Source organism: Lissotriton vulgaris, chromosome 10, assembly GCF_964263255.1.
Source record: "Lissotriton vulgaris chromosome 10, aLisVul1.2, whole genome shotgun sequence".
Classification (NCBI taxonomy): domain Eukaryota; kingdom Metazoa; phylum Chordata; class Amphibia; order Caudata; family Salamandridae; genus Lissotriton; species Lissotriton vulgaris.
The window spans coordinates 1,073,036,927-1,073,058,376 of NC_141698.1; the positions used below are offsets into that span (position 1 = coordinate 1,073,036,927).

At 50.7% G+C, this 21,450-nt stretch overlaps 1 protein-coding gene across 1 annotated transcript in view; it reads right to left on the bottom strand.

The window, feature by feature from the left end:
* The window catches only part of RARB (retinoic acid receptor beta), a 336,058-nt gene that overhangs the window by 230,013 nt on the left and 84,595 nt on the right, over positions 1 to 21,450 (bottom strand). The window contains exon 2 of the mRNA XM_086942137.1: positions 7,875 to 8,023. Within this exon, the coding sequence (XP_086798263.1) occupies positions 7,875 to 8,023 (149 nt within the window). The remainder of the gene's footprint in view (positions 1 to 7,874; positions 8,024 to 21,450) is intronic.

The following is a 21,450-nucleotide window of genomic DNA, read 5'->3' on the forward strand; positions in this document are numbered from 1 at the left end:
CCTTTTGCGTTGTAACGGCATGCCATGTAATAGCATGCGTTGTAACGGTTGCGTTGTAAAGGCTGTTTCCCCTCAGAAATGGATTGTCATTCAAAACGTGTGGTTCAGTCTTTAGTTTGCTCATTATCTGTTTATAAGAATGGGGGTGTATGCCTTCCGATGCCCCGCCCTGTGCACTTTTCTTCTTTTCTTCATCTTCCCTTCCCTTGCTACTTCTCCTTTCTTCTCTACCATGGCCATTTTCTCCTCCTATTAAGCTTTCTCCTTTGGGAGCCAAGATACAATTCGAATGACATTATTTACAAGTGCAAATTCACTCTTGTGAATAAATCGATTTGCTTACACGTAATATTGCACCACCATGGTGTACTAGGGGAAGTAAGTCAATCTACCCCAGGTGTGGGGAGTGGGTATTTGAGGGCAGTAATGCAACGCAAACCAGGTGAATACCCACATCTTGGTGAGTTTGTGGGCATTCACACATCTGCAAGATACATAAACACCCTAGATTCATCCTGGATAGAGTCAGAGGGGTATCCATGCCTGGGGCAGGACTACATCAGTAGGTAGCAGAGCTATGGAGAGTGAGCACCCTCAAAACTGGTGGGGGTGCAGATAGAGAACAAAATATGCAAGCATGCTGCAGAAAAATGCAACAGATGCATCTTTCCAGGAGTACTACTGGAAACTTTTATGTGCATTTAAAAAGTTGAAATGTAGCACTGAAGAAGGAGTAGGTCTACGAGAGCATGTTCCGGACTGATTTGTGTGAATGCGTCCCTTTCTCATTTAACGGAGATGGTCCCAGTAGCTGCGTTTATACACTCTGCACCAACTCCTGTCCCTCCTGCTGTCCTTCTACTTCATTCTCTGTCCTTTGTCTCTTATTCTCTCGAACCTCTTCCTTTTATTTCTTTAGTTTTCCCTTGCAGTTTCTTTATTTTGTCATTAATTTCCCTTTCTTCCTTTTTAGTTTCACAATTACTCTATTTTCAAATCAAGAACTGCTTGTAGCTCAAACCTTTTTGCCAAATCAGTGCACCTTCCAGGTCACTATCAAGGGCAAATGTAGCAATTTTTGATATATTGATGAAAAAGGGCACAGGCATCGCATGTGATGACGGCACTGAAGTAAAAAATGACACAGGGAGTGTTTGATTATTAAAATACGATGAAAGTGAATAGAGGAGATCGAAAGCTATTTTAGTTGCCAATCACATACTAAGGAACTGCCATGTTACGCACAGCCATCGTACATAAAGTGCCACCATCACAAGCCAGGAGCAACCATCACCCAACCAGACACCACCTCTCATGCAAAAGTACAGCCTCCGCCCCGGGTGACCCACAGAGTGGCAGAGGAGCTCGTCAATGGACGCCTCTAGTATTGTAGTATCAGCAGAGAATGTTTTGTTCCCAACAATCTTAGCATTCTCTGCCAATAGATCTGAGCTGGCCATGCACTGTGAAGTTGTGAGAATGGAATGGTTCCAGTGGGGACTGTTGACTGAGCTTAGAGCTGGATGGGTCTGTTAAGCGTGTAGCCTACAATGAATCCAGGGCCGGACTGGCCATAGCGGGCACATAGCTGCAAAACCGTCCCTGTACCAAAATCGGCTGAAAACCTGCCCCGGCAAAGAGCTCGGCGGCACCTCCAACCCCCCCGAGTGGGGAGGGGGGCCGGACGAGCACTTTGCCAGGGCCGGTTGTGGTTCCCAGTCAGGCCCTGAATGAATCCACTGAACTTACCTCGGCTCCGGCCGTTTTCTGTAATTGGTGTGGTTCAGTTGTTGAGGGAGGTGGAACCATTCCAGATGACACGATAGGCCAAATCCTAGCGAATTTGACCATGATGCATGATTCTCGGCAACTCACTTTGCGCATCGGTGCATGTATCCGTCAATCACTGGCGGTGCTTGGACACCGGCTATCTGCATTATGCATTAACAAAACACTTAAGGGCCTGATTTAGGGTTTGGCGGATGGGTTATTAGGGGACGGATATCCTGTCCGCTGTATTACAAGTCCATTTTATCTAATGGCACTCGTAATACAGCGGATGGGATACCTGTCATGTTTGTGACGGAGTAACCCGTCTGCTGAACTCTAAATCAGGCCCTTAGATTCCTAACTTTGTGGCTGATTTAGAGTTCAACGGATGGATAACTCTGTCATAAACGTGACGCATAGTCTGGCTGCTGTATTACAAGTATAAAATATGTTTTCTGGGTCTTTGTTATTTTTTTAAGTAACATTTATGTATGTAATGTATGTGTTTTTTACATGAATATCTATTAAATGGAATATAGTTTTTATATTTGAATATACTTGTTAGTATATATATATATATTTTTTTATGTCAATAACCTTCCCTCTTGCTTATTAGAATTGTGCTATTATTCACACACGCTTCATGTCCCTGTCATAGGAACTGATAATTCCGATCAGGGGGTCCTTGTTGTTTACATTATATGCTGTATTACAAGTGCCATAGGATATAATGCACCTGTAATACAACGGACGGAATACCTGTCATGTTTGTGACGGAGCATTAGATCCGCCAGACTCTGAATTAGGCCTTACGTTTCCTGACTTTGGGCCGATTTTAAGTTTGAGGGATGGGTTACTCCATCAAACAAGATGGATATCCCGTCCGCCATATTTCACGTGCCATTGGATATACAATGTACTTGTAAAACGGTGGACGGGATAACCGTTACGTTTGTGACAGAGTAAGCCAGTCCACTAAACTCTAAATCAGGCCCTATGTGCCTGATCTAGAGTTAGGTGGACAGATTACTCTGTCACAAACGTGACAGGTATTCTATCCGCCACATTACAAGTGCAATGGGATATAACGCACTTGTAATAAGGCGGACAGAATATCAGTCATGTTTGTGACGTAGTAATGTGTTTGCCGAACTCTCAATCAGGCTCTGAGATTCTTGAGTTTGAGCCTGATTTAAATTTCTGCAGATGGATTTCTCAGTTATAAACGTGGTGGCTATTCCGTCCTCCATATTACATGTGCCATTGGATATAATGCACTTGTAATACGGGAGATGGTATATCCATCACGTTTGTGACGGAGTAACCGGTCAGCCGAACTCTAAATCAGGCTCTATGCAAACAATTGAACGATTTGTTTTATATTTGCAATACTATTTTCAGTATTTACTTCCAGGTGTTTTGTAGGGGACGGTAACGCTATTTTCATCTTTGTCGAATAGGTAGAGTGCTGGTAAAGTAGTGTTTGCCATCCTATGGCATTCCATGGACTCATGTGCGCGCCCACTGACCTATAATACCAGCAACTACATTCATTTGCGAAAAGCAGCTCCATGGCATGTGCTCAGGTGCATCCAAAGTATCAGGTACAGTCAGGCTCCACTGGGTGTATCTGGTCGTATGTTTAGGTACGGCGCATATACCCTGCGTGGCCTCATAAGGACAGGTGCAGCCACGTACACCTAGGACAGTTTTATATCACAAGGCACCACAACGAGCAACCAATATAGACTCATATGACCAGGTACAGCCATGTATACCCTTGTGAGGCATCGTGTGACTCGTAAGACCAATACAACCAGGTACACATAGTGTCTTATGCCGATGACACGCAGCTGGTCATCTCCCAATCGCGCGCGCCCAGTCTTGCGGTGGACAGCTTCAGGGCCTGCATGCAGGAGCTGGCTACCTGTATGTCCACCAACTGCCTGAAGTTAAACGGCAGCAAGACTGAGGTGCTCGTGGTGGGGGGGGCGCCGTCTGTTTGGTCATCGGCATGGTGGCCACCCTGTTTGGGGGATGTTCCCACACCCCGTCAGGAAGTGAAAAGTCTGGGAGTATGGCTGGATGCAGATCTGTCTTTTGAACCTCAGATAGGCCGTGTGGTGGGGGTCTGTTTCAGCGTCCTGAAAAGCTTGCGGAAAGTTTTAGATCTCCTCCCTACAACAGCCCGAAGGACGCTGGTGCATGCCTTCGTCACATCGCGCCTGGATTATGGCAACCTGCTCTATCTGGGAGCAACTGGAAAGGCCATCAACCGCCTCCAGGTGCTGCAAAACGCAGCAGCCCGCCTGATCTTGAAGCTCCCCAAAAGATCGGCGTCTAAAGCAGCCCTTCAGGCCCTTCACTGGCTCCCCGTAAGGAGCTGGGTTGAGTTTAAGGCTCTCTGCACTTGCCACCGCATTCTGTGCGGTAAGGCACCTGCTCCGCTTTGGGGTCTGGTCACCCGGTACGCGCCTGCACGCGCTCTGCATTCCTCCTGTGCTGGGCTGTTGAAGGTCCCAAGGATAAAAAAGGCACGCATGGGGGGCAGGTCCTTTAGATACTTGGCCGCGAAAAGTTGGAATGCCCTACCACTAGACCTTCGCCTGGAGCCTTCGGAACTTGGCTTCAGGAAGAAGTTAAAGACCCACCTCTACACACAGTAAGCCGGGCCAACTGTGCGGTTGTAACTCTGCTGATTCCACTTACCACAGCGCGGGGACACGCCGTTGTGCGTAACTAGGCGCTCTACAAATTTCCCTTATTATTATTATTATTATTATTATATGTTCAGAGTAGCCTAAGGTACAGCCATGTACACCCTGTGTCGGCTCATATGACCAGGCGCAGCCACGTATAGCCTAGTGCAGGCTCATAATAACCAGTTACACACACATTGCCAAAAAAGCCTCATACGACCAGGTGCAGCCATGTAAACCTTAGTGCAGCCTCATATGACCAGGTGCAGACATGTAAACCTTAGTGCAGCCTCATATGACCAGGTGCAGCCATGTAAACCTTAGTGCAGCCTCATATGACCAGGTGCAGACATGTAAACCTTAGTGCAGCCTCATATGACCAGGTGCAGCCATGTAAACCTTAGTGCAGCCTCATATGACCAGGTGCAGACATGTAAACCTTAGTGCAGCCTCATATGACCAGGTGCAGCCATGTAAGCCTTAGTGCAGCCTCATATGACCAGGTGCAGACATGTAAACCTTAGTGCAGCCTCATATGACCAGGTGCAGCCATGTAAACCTTAGTGCAGCCTCATATGACCAGGTGCAGCCATGTAAACCTTAGTGCAGCCTCATATGACCAGGTGCAGACATGTACACCCTGCTTAGCTATATATGACCTGGGCGGAGGAGAGGAGACGGCCGGCGTTACCCAGCTAAGTGCTTTTATTTCTTTTTTATGCAGCCATGTATGCCTGAGTGCAGCTTTATATGACCAGATACAGCCATGTACACCCTGTGGGCCTCATATGACCAGGTGCAGCCATGTGCACCCTGTGTATCTAATAAGAGCAGCTACAGCCGCAGAAACCCTAGCGCAGTCTTGTATGACCAGCTACAGCCCAGGTACACCTTAGTGCAGCCTCGTATGACCAGGTACAGGCACAGGGTACTCTCATATGACCAGATTCATCATGCACACACACTATTAACTTCGTATGAGCAAGTACATCCATGTATGCCCAGAATACCCTCATATGTGCAGGTAGAACCATGTTCACCCCGTGCGACTGACCTCATATGATCAAGTACAACCACCACATGCCATGTGCCCGGTGGAGGGCCATGTGCTCAGGAACAGCGCCACATGCCCAGCCACACATGCGAGCTACTAGATTCGCCAGTGTTTGTTAGGGTATAACCCTGCTGGCACACTAGTCGTGATTGCATAATTATCCTTGCACATGTTTACATTGCAAGTGTATTCCTCTACAGGACTGCGGATGATGATAACTTCTTGTCAATCAACATTCATGATGGGCGCGGTGTCTGTTGGGCAATATTTGACCAAGAACATTACTCATGACAGATATTATTTCTGCTGGGCGCAGTATTTGGTATTCTGTCCACAATGCAACTCATTTTCAAAAATGAATCATGCAGAAAATGATTAGGATAAACTTTTTGGCTTCTAGTAACAAGATGCAGGAAGAAGTATGCATTTAACAACAGTAAAGCTTAGCAGGCACCGCCGCCTTCCTCTGCTTCTAAGCCTCATCTATGACTGGTCGACGCTTTCAGTTTTGCATATTCCAAAAGGTTCTGTGTTTAACTGCCCAGCTGTTTCCTGGTTGTCGTCTACCTGTTTTTCCGATCTCTATTGAATGCCACAGCCCCACCCGTGTATTTCTTGCGGTCACTGACAACCCTCCACCTGCTGCACCTCTTTGCTTCACAGACCTTTCAGTTTCTCCTCTGTTTGGGCGTTGTCCCCTGACCGCCTTCCCATATTCTGTCTGCTTCCATGTTTGTGCTTTGGTGAGGTGCATGACTTATCAGCTTGTTGACGTACTTGGAGCCCATGACTCCATTCCTGCGACCCCTGCTTAGAGTACCACAGCCCTGCAACCTCTGCTGAGAGTGCCCTGCAACACTGCTGAGAGTGGCACAGCCCTGCAACCTCTGCTGAGAGTGCCCTGCAACACTTGCTGAGAATGGCACAGCCCTGCAACCTCTGCTGAGAGTGCCCTGCAACACTGCTGAGAGTGGCACAGCCCTGCAACCCCTGCTGAGAGTGCCCTGCAACACTGCTGAGAGTGCATCAGTCCTGCAAACCCTGCTGAGAGTGTCCTGTAGCCCCTGCTGAGAGTGGCACGGCCCTGCAACCCCTGCTGTGAGTGTCCTGTAGCCCCTGCTGGGAATGGCACATCCCTGCAACCCCTGCTGACAGTGCCCTGCAACACTTGCTGAGAGTGTCACAGCCCTTTAATCACTACTGAGAGTGCCCTGCAACCCATGCTGAGATTACCACGGTACTGCAACCCCTGCTGAGAGTGCCACAACCCTGCAATCCCTGCTGGGAGTGACCTGCAACACTTGCTGAGAATGGCACAACCCTGCAACCCCTGCTGAGAGTGCCCTGCAACACTGCTGAGAGTGGCACAGCCCTGCAACCCCTGCTGAGAGTGCCCTGCAACACTGCTGAGAGTACATCAGTCCTGCAACCCCTGCTGAGATTGTCCTGCAGCCCCTGCGGAGAGTGGCACAGCCCTGCAGCCCCTGCTGAGAGTGTCCTGCAGCCCCTGCTGAGAGTGGCACGGCCCTGCAACCCCTGCTGTGAGTGTCCTGTAGCCACTGCTGAGAATGGCACAGCCCTGCAACCCCTGCTGAGAGTGCCCTGCAACACTTGCTGAGAGTGTCACAGCCCTTTAATCCCTACTGAGAGTGCCCTGCAACCCATGCTGAGATTACCACGGTACTGCAACCCCTGCTGAGAGTGCCACAACCCTGCAATCCCTGCTGGGAGTGCCCTGCAACACTTACTGAGAATGGCACAACCCTGCAACCCCTGCTGAGAGTGCCCTGCAACACTGCTGAGAGTGGCACAGCCCTGCAACACCTGCTGAGAATGCCCTGCAACACTGCTGAGCGTGGCACAGCACTGCAACCCCTGCTGAGAGTGCCCTGCAACACTGCTGAGAGTGGCACAGCCCTGCAACCCCTGCTGAGAATGCCCTGCAACACTTCCGGAGAGTACCGCAGCCCTCCTACTCCCACTGAAAGTAGCACAGTCCTGCAACTCCTGCTGAGAGTACAACAGCCCTGCAACCGCTGCTGAGAGTGTCCTGCAATGCCTTCTGAGACTACCAAAGTCCTCAACTCCCGCCAAATGTGGCACAGCCCTGAAAAACCTACTGGGTGTGCCACAGCCCTGCAACCCCTGCTGAGAGCGCCCTGGAAAATCTGCTGGAGGTACACAGTCCTGCAACCTCCACTGAGCATGTCACAGCTGTGCAACCGATGCCAAGAGTGCCCCGCTGAGACTGCCAACGCCCTGCAACCCCCGCGGACAAAGGACAAGGTTTTCGCACTGCACTCTACAGTGAATGGAAACATCTGAACAGAGCCATCTTGTCCCATGCTCACCTTGCATCCTTCGCACGCGCTGACACCATAGTGGTACCCGGACGACTTGTCCTGGCACACGAAGCATGGCTTGTAAACCCTCGGGGGTGGCAGCGGCGACGGGGGGCTCGGAACCAGCTCCTCGGAACTCGTGCTCTGCGTTTCGATCGCTAGAAGGAAAGACAAAAACAACACAATTTAGACAGAAGCTCCCAGGTGGCCAGAACCCACACACAACTGCCCCATCTTTAGGATATTCGCATAACAGCAAGCAGTTTGAACAAGGATGTGCTTTAACATTCTCAGCTCTGTGGAAGGTTTGTTTTAAGTTCATCTGATTCTTCGTTCTCCTTTCTGTTTAAACCAACCCTGGATCTCTGCAATAGTGAACTTGTCTTTCTCGCATCATTCGTGAGTTTAAAGAGGCCCCGGTGTGATGAGTGTTATCACTTTGTTGAAAGGACCTTTTACCCGGATCTTAACTTTGTCTTTGGAATGAGATGGCTAGAGATTGAGGGCCAGATGTACGAACATTCACATGTGCGGGTTGCAAATTGTGTGTGGGGGGCTCTATGTGAATGACTGTGGGTGGCTCTGTATGTGTGTGTAGGTGGCTTAGTGTGGGTGGCTATTTGTGTGTGTGTGTGGCTCTCTGTGTGTGGGTGTGGGTGCAAATGCAAATGGTCTCGCATTTGCGAGAGATTAAGCTATTGGCATTGTAAATGACAATGCCATTTATTTATATGTTTTAAAAACAAAAACTGTGTGGGGCTCTCTGTGTGTGGGGGGGCTATGTGTGTGTGTGGGGGGGGCTCTGTGTGTGTGGGGGGTCTGTGTGTGTGGGGGGGGCTCTGTGTGTGTGTGGGGGGCTCTGTGCGTGTGGGGGCTCTGTGTGTGGGGGGCTCTGTGTGTGTGTGGGGGGGCTCTGTGTGTGTGGGGGGGCTCTGTGTGTGTGGGGGGGCTCTGTGTGTGTGGGGGGGGGCTGTGTGTGTGTGAGGCTCTGTGTGTGTGTGGCTATGTGTGTGTGTGTGTGTGTGGCTCTGTGTGTGTGTGTGGTTCTGGGTGTGTGTTTGTGGCTCTGGGTGTGTGTGTGGCCCTGTGTGTGTGGCGCTGTGCGTGTGGCTGTGTGTGTGTGTGGCTGTGTGTGTGTGTGTGTGTGTGCAAATGCAATAGGTCTCACATTTGCGAGAGATTAAGCTATTGGCAATGTAAATGACAATGCCATTTATTTATCTGTTTTCAAAACCAACACATAAATTAAAATTTTGTCATTTACAATGCCAATAGCTCTAACTTTTGCAAAGGCGAGACCGTTGCATTGTAAATGCTTGTTTTTTAAGGGCAGGCAGTGGTCCTTGGTACCACTGCCTGCCCTTAAAAAATATTTTCGGACACACTCACAAAGGGGAGCGGTCTCCTTTTGCAAAAGGGTGGTCAACTGCGAGTGTTTTGCGACCTCATATGCGGTCTCAAAACAATCATACATTGCAGTCGGACTCGCTATTAGGAAGGGATGCCCTTGGCACGCCCCTCCCTAATAGCGAGTTGCAAAACATATTTTGTGAGATGCTGATTTGTTAGCGACTCGCACAATATGGGGCCAGATGTACGACCATGACTCTTGAAGACAGCAACGATCATGAATCTTGAAGACAGCAACAATCATGAATCTTGAAGACAGTAACAATCATGAATCTTGAAGACAGTAACGATCATGAATCTTGAAGACAGTAAGAATCATGACTCTTGAAGACAGTAACAATTATGAATCTTGAAGACAGTAAAAATCATGAATCATGAAAACAGTAACAATCATGAATACCTTTCTGGCGTGTTTCACATGCATCATTTTGACTGGGGCCAAGGTGTGCTTATTGAAGATGGTGCAGACCCTCAAGAATGCTGGTAGTTTGTGGAATGCATTACTGACTCCGCCCTTGAAGAGTTATGAAGCGCCTATTACATTGTCAAATATTGTTTCCTCTGGGAGTTCTATCTTTACTGGGCCTTTGGGAGCGTGCAGGCAGGGTGGTGGTAAACATGGGTGCCACAGAGGGGCCTAAAGATGTAGGTAAGCGTGCAGGAACGGAGGTGGTAAACATGGGTGCCACAGAGGGGCCTAAAGATTGAGATAAGCTTGCAGGCAGGGTGGTGGTAAACATGGGTCCCCACAGAGGGGCCTAAAGATGTAGGTAAGCGTGCAGGAAGGGCGGTGGTAAAAACAGGTGCCACAGAGGGGCCTAAAGATATAGCTAAGGGTGCAGGCAGGATGTTGATAAACATGGGTGCCACAGAGGGGCCTAAAGATGTAGGTAAGCGTGAAGGAAGGGTGGTGGTAAACATGGGTGCCACAGAGAGGCCTAAAGATATAGCTAAACGTGCAGGCAATATGTTGGTAAACATGGGTGCCACCGATGGGCCTAAAGATGTAGGTAAGCGTGCAGGAAGGGTGGTGGTAAACATGGGTGCCACAGAGGGGCCTAAAGATGTAGGTAAGCATGCCGGCAGGGTGGTGGTAAACATGGGTGCCACAGAGAGGCCTAAAGATATAGCTAAGCGTGCAGGCAGGATGTTGGTAAACATGGGTGCCAAAGAGAGGCCTAAAGATATAGCTACGCGTGCAGGCAGAATGTTGGTAAACATGGGTGCCACGGAGGGGCCTAAAGATGTAGGTAAGCATGCAGGAAGGGTGGTGGTAAAAATGGGTGCCACAGAGGGCTTTAAAGATTTAGGTAAGCGTGCAGGCAGGATGGTGGTAACATGGGTGCCACAGAGGGACCTAAAGAAGCAGGTAAGCATGCAAGAAGGGTGATGGTAAACATGGGTGCCACAGAGGGGTTTAAAGATGTAGGTAAACGTGCAGGCAGAATGGTGGTAACATGGGTGTCACAGAGGGGCCTAAAGAAATAGGTAAGCGTGCAGGAAGGGTGATGGTAAACATGGGTGCCACAGAGGGGCCTAAAGATGTAGGTAAGCGTGCAGGCAGGGTGGTGGTAAACAAGGGGGCCACAAAGGGGCCTAAAGATGTAGGTAAGCATGCAGGCAGGGTGGTGGTAAACAAGGGGGCAACAGAGGGGCCTAAAGCTGTAGGTAAGCATGCAGGAAGGGTAGTGGTAAACATGGGTGCCAAAGAGGGGCCTAAAGATGTAGGTAAGCGTGCAGGAAAGGTGGTGGTAAACATGGGTGCCACAGAGGGGTTTAAAGATGTAGGTAAGTGTGCAGGCAGGATGGTGGTAACATGGGTGCCACAGAGGGGCCTAAAAAAGTAGGTAAGCGTGCAGGAAGGGTGATGGTAAACATGGGTGCCACAGAGGGGTTTAAAGATGTAGGTAAATGTGCAGGCAGGATGGTGGTAACATGGGTACCACAGAGAGGCTAAAGAAGTAGGTAAGCGTGCAGGAAGGGTGGTGGTAAACATGGGTGCCACAGAGGGGCCTAAAGATGTAGGTAAGTATGCAGGCACGGTGGTGGTAAACAAGGGGGCCACAAAGGGCCCAAAGATGTAGGTAAGCGTGCAGGAAGGTTGGTGGTAAACATGGGTGCCACAGAGGGGTTTAAAGATGTAGGTAAATGTGCAGGCAGGATGGTGGTAACATGGGTACCACAGAGGGGCTAAAGAAGTAGGTAAGCGTGCAGGAAGGGTGATGGTAAACATGGGTGCCACAGAGGGGCCTAAAGATGTAGGTAAGCATGCAGGCACGGTGGTGGGAAACAAGGGGGCCACAAAGGGCCTAAAGATGTAGGTAAGCGTGCAGGAAGGTTGGTGGTAAACATAGGTGCCACAGAGGGGTTTAAAGATGTGGGTAAGCATCCAGGCAGGATGGTGGTAAACATGGGTGCTACCGAGGGGTTTTCAGATGTAGGTAAGGGTGCATGCTGGTGGAAAACATGGGTGCCACAGAGAGGCCTAAAGATATAGCTAAGCATGCAGGCAGGAAGTTGGTAAACTTGGGTGCCACAGAGGGCCCTAAAGATGTAGGTAAGCTTGCAGACAGGATGTTGGTAAACATGGGTGCCAGAGAGGGGCCTAAAGATGTAGGTAAGCGTGCAGGCAGGATGGTGGTAAACATGGGTGTCACAGAGGGGCCTAAAGAAGTAGCTAAGCGTGCAGGCAGAGTGAAGGGAAACATGGGTGCCACAGAGGGCCTAAAGATGGGGATAAGCATGCAGGCAGGGTGGTGGTAAACATGGGTGCCACAGAGGGGCCGAAAGATGTAGGTAAGCGTGCAGGCAGGGTGGTGGTAAAAATGGGCATCACAGAGGAGCTTAAAGATGTAAGTAAGCATGCAGGTACGGTGGTGGTAAACATGGGTGCCACAGAGGGGCCTAAAGAAGTAGGTAAGCGTTCAGGCAGGATGTTGGTAAACATGGGTGCCATAGAGGACCTAAAGTAGTAACTAAGTGTGCAGGCAGTATTTTGGTAAACATGGGTGCCACAGAGGGGCCTAAAGATGTAGATAAGCGTGCAGGCAGAGTAGTGGTAAACAAGGGTGTCATAGAGGGGCCGAAAGATATAGCTAAGCGTGCAAGCAGGATGGTGGTAAACAAGGGTGCCTCAGAGGGGCCTAAAGATGTAGATAAGTGTGCAGGCAGGGTGGTGGTAAGCTTGGGTGCCACATAGGGGTCTAAAGGTGTAGGTAAGCATGCAGGCAGGGTGGTGAGAAACATGGGTGCCACAGAGGACCTAAAGATAGGGATAAGCATGCAGGCAGAGTGGTGGTAAACATGGGTCCCCACAGAGGGGCCTAAAGATGTGGGTAAGCTTGCAGGCAGGGTTTTGGTAAACATGGGTGCCACAGAGGGGCCTAAAGATGTGGGTAAGCTTGCAGGCAGGGTGTTGGTAAACATGGGTGCCACAGAAGGGCCTAAAGATGTAGCTAAGCGTGCAGGCAGGATGTGGGTAAACATGGGCGCCACAGAGGGGTCTAAAGAAGTAGGTAATTATGCAGGCAGGTTGGTGGTAAACATGGGTGCCACAGAGGGGCCTAAAAAAGTAGGTAAACATGCAGGTAGGGTGGTTGTAAACATGGGTGCCACAGAGGGGATTGAAGATGTAGGTAAGCGTGAAGGCAGGGTGGTGGTAAACATGGGTGCCACAGAGAGGCTTTAAGATGTAGGTAAGCGTGAAGGCAGGGTGGTGGTAAACATGGGTGCCACAGAGGGGATTGAAGATGTAGGTAAACATAAAGGCAGGGTGGTGGTAAACATGGGTGCCACAGAGAGGCTTTAAGATGTAGGTAAGCAGGCAGGCAGGTTGGTGGTAACATGGGTGCCACAGAGGGGCCTAAAGAAGTAGGTAAGCGTGCAGGGAGGGTGATGGTAAACATGGGTGCTACCAGGGGCTTTCAGATGTAGGTAAGCGTGCATGGTGGTGGAAAACATGGGTGCCACAGAGAGGCCTAAAGATATAGCTAAGTGTGCAGGCAGGAAGTTGGTAAACTTGGGTGCCACAGAGGGGCCTAATGATGTAGGTAAGCGTGCAGGCAGGATGTTGGTCAACATGGGTGCCACAGAGGGGCCTAAAGAAGTAGCTAAGCATGCAGGCAGAGTGATGGGAAACATGGGTGCCACAGAGGGCCTAAAGATAGGGATAAGCATGCAGGCAGGGTGGTGGTAAACATGGGTGCCACAGAGGGGCCTAAAGATGTAGGTAAGCGTGCAGGCAGGATGGTGGTAAACATGGGTGCCACAGAGGGGCCTAAAGAAGTAGCTAAGCATGCAGGCAGAGTGATGGGAAACATGGGTGCCACAGAGGGCCTAAAGATAGGGATAAGCATGCAGGCAGGGTGGTGGTAAACATGGGTGCCACAGAGGGGCCGAAAGATGTAGGTAAGCGTGCAGGCAGGGTGGTGGTAAACATGGGTGCCACAGAGGGGCCTAAAGATGTAGGTAAACATGCAGGCAGGGTGGTGGTAAACCTGGGCACCACAGAAGAGCTTAAAGATGTAGGTTAGCATGCAGGCACAGTGGTGGTAAACATGGGCACCACATTGGAGCTTAAAGATGTAGGTAAGCATGCAGGCACGGTGGTGGTAAACATGGGCATCACAGAGGAGCTTAAAGGTGTAAGTAAGCATGCAGGTACGGTGGTGGTAAACATGGGTGCCACAGAGGGGCCTAAAGAAGTAGGTAAGTATTCAGGCAGGATGTTGGTAAACATGGGTGCCACAGAGGGCCTAAAGTTCTAAATAAGTGAGCAGGCAGGATGTTGGTAAACATGAGTGCCACAGAGGGGCCTAAAGATGTAGGTAAGGGTGCAGGCAGGGTGCTGGTAAACATGGGTGCCACAGAGGGGCCTAAAGATGTAGCTAAGCGCGCAGGCAGAATGCCGGTAAACATGGGCGCCACACAGGGGTTTAAAGAAGTACGTAATTATGCAGGCAGGTTGGTGGTAAACATGGGTGCCACAGAAGGGCCTAAAGAAGTAGGTAAACATGCATGTAGGGTGGTTGTAAACATGGGTGCCTTAGAGGGGATTGAAGATGTAGGTAAACATGCAGGCAAGGTGGTGGTAAACACGGGTTCCACAGAGAGGCTTTAAGATGTAGGTAAGTGTGCAGGCAGGGTGGTGGTAAACATGGGTGCCACAGAGGGGATTCAAGATGTAGGTAAACATAAAGGCAGAGTGGTGGTAAACACGGGTGCCACAGAGAGACTTTAAGATGTAGGTAAGCGTGCAGGCAGGGTGGTGGTAAACATGGGTGCCACAGAGGGGCCTAAAGAAGTAGGTAAGCGTGCAGGCAGGGTGGTGGTGAACAAGGGTGTCACAGAGGGGCTTAAATCAATCAATCAATCAGTATATTTGTAGAGCGCACTACTCACCCGTGAGGGTCTCAAGGCGCTGGGGGGTGGGGTTACTGCTACTGCTCGAACAGCCAGGTCTTGAGGAGTCTCCTGAAGGCCTGCAGGTCCTGGGTCTGTCGTAGGCAGATGGGGAGGGTGTTCCAGGTTTTTGCGGCGAGGTGAGAGAATGATCTGCTGCCGGCGGTTGCTCGGTGGATGTGGGGGACGGTGGCAAGGTCAGTGGAGCGAAGCTGGCGGTTCGGGGTGTAGAAGGTGAGTAGTTCGTTGAGGTACGCTGGACCGGTGTTGTGGAGAGCTCTGTGAGCATAGGTGAGGAGCTTGAAGGTGAAGCTCTTGTTGTCTATCAGGTGGGCTGTGATGTGGCTGTGGCGCGGGATGTCGAGGATGAGGCGTACAGAGACGTTCTGTATGCGTTGTGTAATTTCTGGAGTTTGGCTGAGGCTCCTGCGTAGAGAGTGTTGCCGTAGTCCAGTCTGCTGCTGACGAGGGCCTGGGTGAATGTCCTTCTGGTACGGTGGGATCCATCTGTAGATTTTGCGAAGCATGCAGAGGGTGTTGAAGCAGTAGGAGGAGACGGAGTTCTCTTGCTGGTTCATTGACAATGGGGAGTCCAGGATGACTCCCAGGTTGCATGTGTGGTTAGTGGGCGTCGATGCAGCTCCCTGTGCGGCGGCCACCATGAGTCATCCCAGGCGGGGGGGTATGGATCCGATGATGAGGACCTCCGTCTTGTCAGAGTTCAGTTTCAGGTGGCTGTTCGTCATCCATTTGGTGATGGCCTTCATTCCTTCGTGGAGGATGGATTTAGCGGTGGTGGGGGCCTTGGTGAGGGAGAGAATCAGCTGGGTGTTGTCTGCATATGGTGTCTTTAGAGCGGAATGGGGGGAGGCGGACACTCTGGGTTCTGCCGGTGAGGAAGGAAGTGGTCCATTGCAGTGCTTTGTCGCGGATCCCTGCGTTGTGGAGGCGTGTGCAGAGGGTGTGGTAGCAGACAGTGTCGAAGGCAGCCGAGAGGTCCAGGAGGATGAGGGCAGCGGTTTCTCCGTTGTCCATCATGGCCTTGATGTCGTTGGTGGTGGCGATGAGTGCTGTTTTGGTGCTGTGGTTCCTGCGGAATGTGGATTGTGGATTGGCGTGGGTCCAGAATGTTGTTCTTTTCGAGGAAGGAGGTCAGTTGCCTGTTGACTTTCGTCAGGAACGGGAGGAGGGAGATGGGCCATAAGTTCTTGAGGTCCTTGGGGTCAGCTGTGGGTTTCTTGAGTAGGGCGTTGATCTTGGTGTGCTTCCAGCTCTCCTGGAAAGTGGTGGTCTTGAAGGAGCTGTTGATGATCCTGCGGAGATGGGGTGCAATGGTGGAGCTTGCTTTATTGAAGATGTGGTGCGGGCAGGGGTCGGATGGTGAACCGGAGTGGATGGTGTTCATGATTTTGATGGTGTCTTCGTCGTTAGCGTGGGTCCAGGAAAGCAGGGGGTCGATGTGGCTTGAGGGCGGTGAGTCTGAGGTGTCTGTGTCTGTCGGGGGGCCTGGTTGCTGAAGCTGTCATGTATGTCTGCGATCTTGCGGTGGAAGAAGGTGGCTAGGCAGTCGCAGAGGTCTTGTGATGGCGGGATATCGTTGGAGTTGGAGCTGGGGTTGGAGAGTTCCTTCACAATGTAGGTAAGCAATAGCATGCAGGCAGGGTGGTGGGAAACATGGGTGCCACAGAGGGGATTGAAGATGTAGGTAAGCGTGAAGGCAGGGTGGTGGTAAACATGGGTGCCACAGAGAGGCTTTAAGATGTAGGTAAGCGTGAAGGCAGGGTGGTGGTAAACATGGGTGCCACAGAGGGGATTGAAGATGTAGGTAAACATAAAGGCAGGGTGGTGGTAAACATGGGTGCCACAGAGAGGCTTTAAGATGTAGGTAAGCAGGCAGGCAGGTTGGTGGTAACATGGGTGCCACAGAGGGGCCTAAAGAAGTAGGTAAGCGTGCAGGGAGGGTGATGGTAAACATGGGTGCTACCAGGGGCTTTCAGATGTAGGTAAGCGTGCATGGTGGTGGAAAACATGGGTGCCACAGAGAGGCCTAAAGATATAGCTAAGTGTGCAGGCAGGAAGTTGGTAAACTTGGGTGCCACAGAGGGGCCTAATGATGTAGGTAAGCGTGCAGGCAGGATGTTGGTCAACATGGGTGCCACAGAGGGGCCTAAAGAAGTAGCTAAGCATGCAGGCAGAGTGATGGGAAACATGGGTGCCACAGAGGGCCTAAAGATAGGGATAAGCATGCAGGCAGGGTGGTGGTAAACATGGGTGCCACAGAGGGGCCTAAAGATGTAGGTAAGCGTGCAGGCAGGATGGTGGTAAACATGGGTGCCACAGAGGGGCCTAAAGAAGTAGCTAAGCATGCAGGCAGAGTGATGGGAAACATGGGTGCCACAGAGGGCCTAAAGATAGGGATAAGCATGCAGGCAGGGTGGTGGTAAACATGGGTGCCACAGAGGGGCCGAAAGATGTAGGTAAGCGTGCAGGCAGGGTGGTGGTAAACATGGGTGCCACAGAGGGGCCTAAAGATGTAGGTAAACATGCAGGCAGGGTGGTGGTAAACCTGGGCACCACAGAAGAGCTTAAAGATGTAGGTTAGCATGCAGGCACAGTGGTGGTAAACATGGGCACCACATTGGAGCTTAAAGATGTAGGTAAGCATGCAGGCACGGTGGTGGTAAACATGGGCATCACAGAGGAGCTTAAAGGTGTAAGTAAGCATGCAGGTACGGTGGTGGTAAACATGGGTGCCACAGAGGGGCCTAAAGAAGTAGGTAAGTATTCAGGCAGGATGTTGGTAAACATGGGTGCCACAGAGGGCCTAAAGTTCTAAATAAGTGAGCAGGCAGGATGTTGGTAAACATGAGTGCCACAGAGGGGCCTAAAGATGTAGGTAAGGGTGCAGGCAGGGTGCTGGTAAACATGGGTGCCACAGAGGGGCCTAAAGATGTAGCTAAGCGCGCAGGCAGAATGCCGGTAAACATGGGCGCCACACAGGGGTTTAAAGAAGTACGTAATTATGCAGGCAGGTTGGTGGTAAACATGGGTGCCACAGAAGGGCCTAAAGAAGTAGGTAAACATGCATGTAGGGTGGTTGTAAACATGGGTGCCTTAGAGGGGATTGAAGATGTAGGTAAACATGCAGGCAAGGTGGTGGTAAACACGGGTTCCACAGAGAGGCTTTAAGATGTAGGTAAGTGTGCAGGCAGGGTGGTGGTAAACATGGGTGCCACAGAGGGGATTCAAGATGTAGGTAAACATAAAGGCAGAGTGGTGGTAAACACGGGTGCCACAGAGAGACTTTAAGATGTAGGTAAGCGTGCAGGCAGGGTGGTGGTAAACATGGGTGCCACAGAGGGGCCTAAAGAAGTAGGTAAGCGTGCAGGCAGGGTGGTGGTGAACAAGGGTGTCACAGAGGGGCTTAAATCAATCAATCAATCAGTATATTTGTAGAGCGCACTACTCACCCGTGAGGGTCTCAAGGCGCTGGGGGGTGGGGTTACTGCTACTGCTCGAACAGCCAGGTCTTGAGGAGTCTCCTGAAGGCCTGCAGGTCCTGGGTCTGTCGTAGGCAGATGGGGAGGGTGTTCCAGGTTTTTGCGGCGAGGTGAGAGAATGATCTGCTGCCGGCGGTTGCTCGGTGGATGTGGGGGACGGTGGCAAGGTCAGTGGAGCGAAGCTGGCGGTTCGGGGTGTAGAAGGTGAGTAGTTCGTTGAGGTACGCTGGACCGGTGTTGTGGAGAGCTCTGTGAGCATAGGTGAGGAGCTTGAAGGTGAAGCTCTTGTTGTCTATCAGGTGGGCTGTGATGTGGCTGTGGCGCGGGATGTCGAGGATGAGGCGTACAGAGACGTTCTGTATGCGTTGTGTAATTTCTGGAGTTTGGCTGAGGCTCCTGCGTAGAGAGTGTTGCCGTAGTCCAGTCTGCTGCTGACGAGGGCCTGGGTGAATGTCCTTCTGGTACGGTGGGATCCATCTGTAGATTTTGCGAAGCATGCAGAGGGTGTTGAAGCAGTAGGAGGAGACGGAGTTCTCTTGCTGGTTCATTGACAATGGGGAGTCCAGGATGACTCCCAGGTTGCATGTGTGGTTAGTGGGCGTCGATGCAGCTCCCTGTGCGGCGGCCACCATGAGTCATCCCAGGCGGGGGGGTATGGATCCGATGATGAGGACCTCCGTCTTGTCAGAGTTCAGTTTCAGGTGGCTGTTCGTCATCCATTTGGTGATGGCCTTCATTCCTTCGTGGAGGATGGATTTAGCGGTGGTGGGGGCCTTGGTGAGGGAGAGAATCAGCTGGGTGTTGTCTGCATATGGTGTCTTTAGAGCGGAATGGGGGGAGGCGGACACTCTGGGTTCTGCCGGTGAGGAAGGAAGTGGTCCATTGCAGTGCTTTGTCGCGGATCCCTGCGTTGTGGAGGCGTGTGCAGAGGGTGTGGTAGCAGACAGTGTCGAAGGCAGCCGAGAGGTCCAGGAGGATGAGGGCAGCGGTTTCTCCGTTGTCCATCATGGCCTTGATGTCGTTGGTGGTGGCGATGAGTGCTGTTTTGGTGCTGTGGTTCCTGCGGAATGTGGATTGTGGATTGGCGTGGGTCCAGAATGTTGTTCTTTTCGAGGAAGGAGGTCAGTTGCCTGTTGACTTTCGTCAGGAACGGGAGGAGGGAGATGGGCCATAAGTTCTTGAGGTCCTTGGGGTCAGCTGTGGGTTTCTTGAGTAGGGCGTTGATCTTGGTGTGCTTCCAGCTCTCCTGGAAAGTGGTGGTCTTGAAGGAGCTGTTGATGATCCTGCGGAGATGGGGTGCAATGGTGGAGCTTGCTTTATTGAAGATGTGGTGCGGGCAGGGGTCGGATGGTGAACCGGAGTGGATGGTGTTCATGATTTTGATGGTGTCTTCGTCGTTAGCGTGGGTCCAGGAAAGCAGGGGGTCGATGTGGCTTGAGGGCGGTGAGTCTGAGGTGTCTGTGTCTGTCGGGGGGCCTGGTTGCTGAAGCTGTCATGTATGTCTGCGATCTTGCGGTGGAAGAAGGTGGCTAGGCAGTCGCAGAGGTCTTGTGATGGCGGGATATCGTTGGAGTTGGAGCTGGGGTTGGAGAGTTCCTTCACAATGTAGGTAAGCAATAGCATGCAGGCAGGGTGGTGGGAAACATGGGTGCCACATAGGGGCTTAAAGATGTAGGTAAGTAGGTGACAGAGGATTAGACCTGGAGATGGAGTGCTTGGTGGTACATCCCTCTCACATCATGGACTTCAGCACATCATTTATTTCCTGTCCTAGGCAATTATTGGTTCACCTTTTTGAAGGCAGTATGGCATTCACGACTGTACTCCATCATGGAGGCGCTCTCGGCTTGCAAAGCTGGCCATACTTTGTTTGATTCTCAAAGATGTCCCCTCATTTTTTTCTCTGTTGCACCTTGTCCCGCCCTCCCCAAGACTTCACAGACATAGTAAACTATGTCACCATACCTTCTCCTTCTAATCACAAGACTGAGGACTGTTAATCGACTAGTCTTTACGGTGGTCCTCCCAGTATCAATAGGATGTGATCCACATCACTATATCTCTTCATATACCAGTGGTTACCTGATCACTCATCGTCAACGGGAAAGGACCCGTACAACCTTACTGACAACTGGAGGCCACAGATACAGGCGGCACAAGCACGCTTTCATCCCCACTCAATACCAACCAGAGAGGGCCACATAGGCCGAAGAGACCTGCCAAAAACTGCTGGTCAACAAAAGACTCCAACATAGTCCACCTTAAAGGTCCCAAATAGTCATATGTTCTGCGCATCAACACCCTATGACGACTAAAAGGATAACAATAGCGCAGTCCATTCCGACAGTCACTTCATTGAACATCTAATTGCAATCATAAAATGAAGCACTGTGATGAAGTCTATAAAGACAGAGCGCTGATCCCTCCTCGGATACATATTACCACTTATTGGACGCCTTCCAGCCACAGTAAACATAAGAAATCTGATCATAAACATAGATGAGAAAGTATCAACACAGTAAATTGGCCTGCAGAGCTATTCAGAGCTGCCAGCATCGTGCATATCTTAAAAATGGCGCATCCGGCTCTCGCATTACCTCATCCATCACACTAACATGCGCTATGTCCTATACCATCATAACCAAAATCGTGGTTATCACACGCAACAAGGAAACACTTCCCACATAGGCTCAAAGCAAAGACAACACTCTTCCAACCACTCACCCATAGGATGTAGCGTGCTACCTGCGAGGACAACCATTTGAGCACACCACATAGGGGTAGTAAGCACTATACATACAATACCTGGGGATGCCGTCGAAAGACGATACAAAGATGGCTATTTTGATAACTGTGTTCAAAAGGTGCCTGGTTTGCAGGGGGAGAAGAGACACATCTCTAACGAGTTCCTGCCTCCATGCTCCTGCCTCTCAGATCAATACTCTATTTGTCTCTGTAAATTCAATTAGGATCCATCAAGTACTCCCGGGAGGAACCGGAGTACACTGTGCCTGCTTTGAATACAAGACGCCACCCTCTGTGTGCCTGGCTACGGAATGCAAACATGTAAACTTGAAATCTTTGCTAGCAGTGTTGTTGTTCCTGTGAGTGCACACTCCCTTCTCTAGTCACATCCAGCCGGCTGTGTGACGCTATTTCATATTCACACAATTCAAATTTCTGATTTATTAGTTGCGATTATCATTATTTCAGTCTACGGGTTTTGTACCATAATTTTGGATTACATTATTTTTTTATTTTTTTTATTTTGTAAA